The 4,955-nt window shown below is 37.8% G+C and overlaps 1 protein-coding gene across 1 annotated transcript; it reads right to left on the bottom strand.

Moving 5' to 3' along the window:
* Window positions 1-299: 299 nt before the first annotated feature.
* Window positions 300-3,975, bottom strand: LOC107090291 (E3 ubiquitin-protein ligase TRIM37-like; the record flags this gene model as incomplete). The annotated part of the gene is made up of 5 exons (XM_015383597.1): window positions 3,739-3,975; window positions 1,578-1,647; window positions 1,326-1,427; window positions 1,070-1,110; window positions 300-416 (listed from the first exon to the last, which is right to left on the bottom strand). Coding segments are annotated over exons 2-5 (281 nt in total), but the record flags the coding sequence as incomplete, so codon positions are not given.
* Between the last annotated feature and the right edge of the window lie 980 nt (window positions 3,976-4,955).

Here is a 4,955-nt window from a genome sequence, read left to right on the forward strand (position 1 = left end):
GTTTTTCAAGGGTAGTGTAAATGGGATGAGAGGCTATCCAGACACATAAGTTCCTGAATGTTATGGACGCCACTATTTTTTTTACACAATTCCCGCCTTGAGAGTTGCAGTATCATGGACAACCGATAGTAGGCAAGGAAGCATGTTAGTGTGACTGGTGGTAAGAACCAAGCTCAGCACGGTTAACTGATCCAAGCTCGGTCTGAACTCGCCACGGATCGATTTCATAGGGCTAGTGTAAATGGGGCAAATGTTAAGAGCTGAACAAAAGAAGTGAACGGGTTTTATGAGGCGCTCACTTGTCTTTGTCATTGTCCTCGTGTTTGGTGAGGCTGCAGAGCTGCAGGGTGTCCAGCTGCTGAGTGACCTCCTCGGCCCAGCGACAGTTCACCAGCTCCCTCAGCTGCAGCGGAGCGCTGTGGCACAACAAAAAGCACATCCGATTAGATCTTAAAACATAATCCACAACTGAGGCATGTGAAGAAATGTTACATTAAGCTCATGTAAATTAAACCCTGAAGCTGGTTCAAGCATAAAATAGTTTAAACGTAAGATGACAGTTTTTTCAGCCAAATACAGCTGGAATACTCACAGTACAAAAAAACGTTTGCTGGATTTTTCCAAGTGCATCTTTATAAATAAGATGGCTTCCCCCCCGTTATTCTGCTTATTCTTACACATTTTCTTCTCATTATTCACTAAATAAAACTATTTTTGGTGTCCTTTAAGGAATTTCTGCCAGATATATTTTCTACACACTGTTTGGATCCTGGCAGAATAAACATCTGGACTTCCTTAAATATAAAAATGTTCAATTGTGTCAAATATAATATAACATATGCAAACGCTGTTAAAGGAATCATTTAATGAATGTTTACCACTGCAACATTCAATAGTTTTGGTTCCTATAGCTCTCTTTCCTGGGGTTGGGGCTTGTTTTTTTTTCTTACAAAATTATTTTTATAAAAATATTGCACTGTTATCTTAAGGTGGAGATAAAGGACTTAAATAAAAAGAAAAATCTGAAAGTGAGAATCTATGAGTAGATATTAGGGTGAAACATTCTTACCGACAGTGTGGACACTGTGCTCTCTGCTCCGTCAGCCATCGCTGTCAAACAAGAGACCCAAGCTTAAAATGAAAATCATGGATCACCTTTTTCATAACTGCTTTTTGTACAGACTATTCTGTTTTATTATCTTGTCTATAACAAACATTGTTGTTCCCAATTAACAGTTACATAACTTGTTTTGCTCACAGCAGATTCAAGTAGGGAGCTTTGCAGGAAAAACAGCCCAGTTCCTGCCCCTTGGAGCCACACTCACCCGTATGCAGCTGAAGCAGCAGAGTTTGGAGCAGTGCGGGCACAGGCGAGCATCCCTCAGTTTCTCCATGCAGATGAAGCAACGAAACACCTCGGCGATGCTCTGCAAAGAGACAGAGGATGAATCCAACACCAACTGCAGCAGCAGGGCCAACTTCTTGGACACGTATTTAAATGTCATTGAAATAGAAATGAAAACAAATCAATTGACTGTACAGTTTGGACGATACAGAAAGGGCATATAAATACACACCTCTACACTTTGCTCGTCCATTTCAGCCAGTTTGAGATTGTTGGGCTTAATTAGGTTTAAAACAGGACTTCTGCAATAAAAAAAACACATTCCTTTAGTTCTAAGTACAAGCAAATGTGACTCAGCTGTGATTTGATGGCTTTAAGGACTTCATGTGGAGAAAAAACATACAATATTTAACTAACAGAGGCAAAACAAGTCAAAACATTTCAGTTAATAGTACTGTCCGAAACAAGAAGCACATCCCTGCTGTTGTTACATGATTTAATGTTTGACCATCATGACAAAAGTAGAAGTTTGGATCATTTTTTTGATCTGCTGTATAGAAGTAGGTTAAAACAACCCCTGAATTGGATGACATTCACAACAATAAATGTGTTTTTTAGGAGGTACTGTATGGATTAGAAAGACCTTTCACAAGGGGAAAACTGCTCCTCTTCCCAGGAGTTTACATCACAGCAAATTAACACCGACCGTAAAACGCTCGAGAAAAGGCTGAAATCTCTACAAGGCTCAGATTGGGTCCATCAAAAGGCAAACTGATAAAGGATGAACAAAAAGGACTTTTTTAGGAAGGTTGAAGAAGAAAACTTTTTTTTAAACGAAGAAGTAGAATTATCTTGGTTTTCAAAAAGTCTTTTAGGAAGATAAGTTCAAAATACTGAAGGTTTGCAATAAAGCGCAGCTCCATAAGCATTAGCACAAACACCTCATAGCAACTTTCAAGCACAGTGATGGACATGTGATGATGTGGGCTTGTTTGGCTGCATAGGACTTAAAGATATAGTAGAGAATTTTCTTTTTCCGGGTGGATCATCTCAATAAATGGTCCTCCTTATTGTCAATCATTCTGGTGATATGTTTACGTAAGGCCGTTCGACATGCTCGTCCCGTCAGCTATCTTTTTTCTGCGCATGCGAACTTTCAGGTGAATATCTGTGGTGAGCTATGGTTTCAGACAGTCATTGAAGGTCACCTTTCTCACAGCGGTTCTTTGAAAATGAAAAAAATATATCCAGGAATACTTTGCGCAGAGAGCTCTCCCCTCGCCAAGCATTATGGGATTTGCTGTCACAGCGACCCGACTAATAACAAATATGGCACCGCGCAGTGGACGGGTTACCAACGGGAAGCAAAAAGGAGTGATCATCTCTCCAAACGGTCAGTTAACTGAGTTCACCATAGAGTTCACTATATAGTTCCCGCTCTATATAGTGATTGAGAGATTTAGGGGTTATGATGGACTTTCAGGTACTATCAGCTTGTATGAGCTATGAGAACAGCAACTTTTAAACAGGGTGTGCACGAGGAGAAATGGGCTCTTGCACACTTTCCCTATCGGGAGTGAGTCCAGGGTTGTGCATGTGTATTTTTTTTTTAAGTGGAGAGGGTGGGTCTAAAGAAATCTGTGAAAACCCTCCATTACACCTTTAGGTAGAAGCTACTTAAAGGTGTAGGTCTACTTCTACTTACTAGGAACTGCTCTTTATACCTCTTTAAACCTGAAATATATAGAGCAGTTTAATATTAACAAACCATTCAGCACATATGTGTGTGTTTTTTTATATAATTGTCTCTGAAACTTGTTTTTAAAATACATATTCTGTGGTTCCTTGAGACATCCTCCTGGAATTGTGAATATCAGATTTATTTTTTTTGTTTCCTACCATGTATTTCTGGCCAGGGCTAAGCCTCCAATTTACAAACGTCTTAACAACGCATCTGGCTTTGATCATTTAAGCTCTAACCGTCAAATAGGTTATTTTAACCCTGCTATGTTAGTAGGTCATATGATAATATTTGCATTAGTAGAGTAAATAATCACAGAGAACGGCTCAGGTTTTATTTATACTATGATCGTGTATCATGATAAAGATAATGAAAATAAAAAAAGTTAAATAATAATGTCAAATCTGACATATATATACACACATCTATAGCTTTTCCTCACCACTGCAGTTATTATAAACGACATTTGCTGCTGCTGCTGCTTTTAGCATAAAGGGGCCCAGCATGTCGGAAAACAATGCTGCAAATAAAACTCAACAGAAACCGGACTATTTAATCCCGACCCTCTAAAGAAAAAACAGGAGATATTATTTCCTCCCTCGGAGCAGTGAAGCCATCATGTAGCAGCCTTTAGCAGGAGGGGCTGCCTCACCTCTTCGGAGACTCCTCCTCGGCTCCGTTTGCTTCACCTGATCAACAAACCGCCACCAACAGATGCATCATATCACATCGTCTCCATCAGTAAATCATTGTCAACCGAAAGGATCGCGTCTGAAAGCAACAGGATAAGTTAATAAAGACGCAGCGTTTGGGTTTACTGTTGAAAAAAATCCCACTTTCTGGGCCAAACTGGAGATGTAGCGGTTTGAACTGTCCCTTAGCGATCACCTTCTTCTGTGGATTAACGCCACTGTCACCCTTCCTCTGTGACTTATTAGCGCCCCCTGTTGACTAGTGTGTTTCACTACAATATTTTTTTGTAAGAAATCATTAGAAAAGCAAATTTAAACAGTTAAAAGGCAATTCAAAAAACATACTGTTCTTTACGATGAGACTTGTTTGTCAGATTCAATTGAAAATGTAAAGAATAACAACATTTGGAAGAGAAGCAAATTAGATTAGTTGGGAAATTCAGTTGTACTGACAACTAAGTGACAAATAAAATAAAGGTATGCAAATTCACACAAAGGTAAAAATATAAAAAGTTAAATACAATGAAGCAATAGTATATTAAGGCCAAAGTTACCACATAAGGAAAATAAAAATTGTGTTCAGTTATTTAAATGACCATAGTAGCATACATTATTATTATTATTTTTATTTTTTTTTTGCAAATTAGAATAATTGATGGTTTAGATGAGCATCTTGGACATATATATGAAAAGTGCAAACAGTTTTAGAAATAGAACAGTACATACATTCAAGTTAAATAAAGCTCTCTTTTATAAAACTGCAAATTTTAAACAACTTGACATGTTTTAAACATGCACCCTTTCATTCCAGTTGCACTTGTGGCATTTGTTGATTTCTAATTTTTATGTCACCTACCCAATTATACCTTTTTTTGCGTTTAGAGACGGTCATCATTTAATTTTTGACAACAAAGCAAAAGTAAGAAGAAAACTATAAGCGTCAAATGCTTGAACTAGGAATTATTGAGATTCAACAATTGTAGTCTGATTTATTACATTTCTCATGTTGAAGGTTTTGTAGCAAACTTTTATAAAATCCTCCATACCTACATATGTTCTCTGTTTTTCTGTTTATCTCTTCTAGTCGGGCAATGATCAATAAAAACACTCCCTTCTCTGATTTTCTGTAGCAGAGCTGTCTTAGTAATGTTTGCACACTTTTATGTCATATTTTAAA

Source organism: Cyprinodon variegatus, unplaced genomic scaffold (genome assembly GCF_000732505.1).
Source record: "Cyprinodon variegatus isolate N-32 unplaced genomic scaffold, C_variegatus-1.0 Scaffold288, whole genome shotgun sequence".
In the NCBI taxonomy this organism is placed as follows: Eukaryota; Metazoa; Chordata; class Actinopteri; order Cyprinodontiformes; family Cyprinodontidae; genus Cyprinodon; species Cyprinodon variegatus.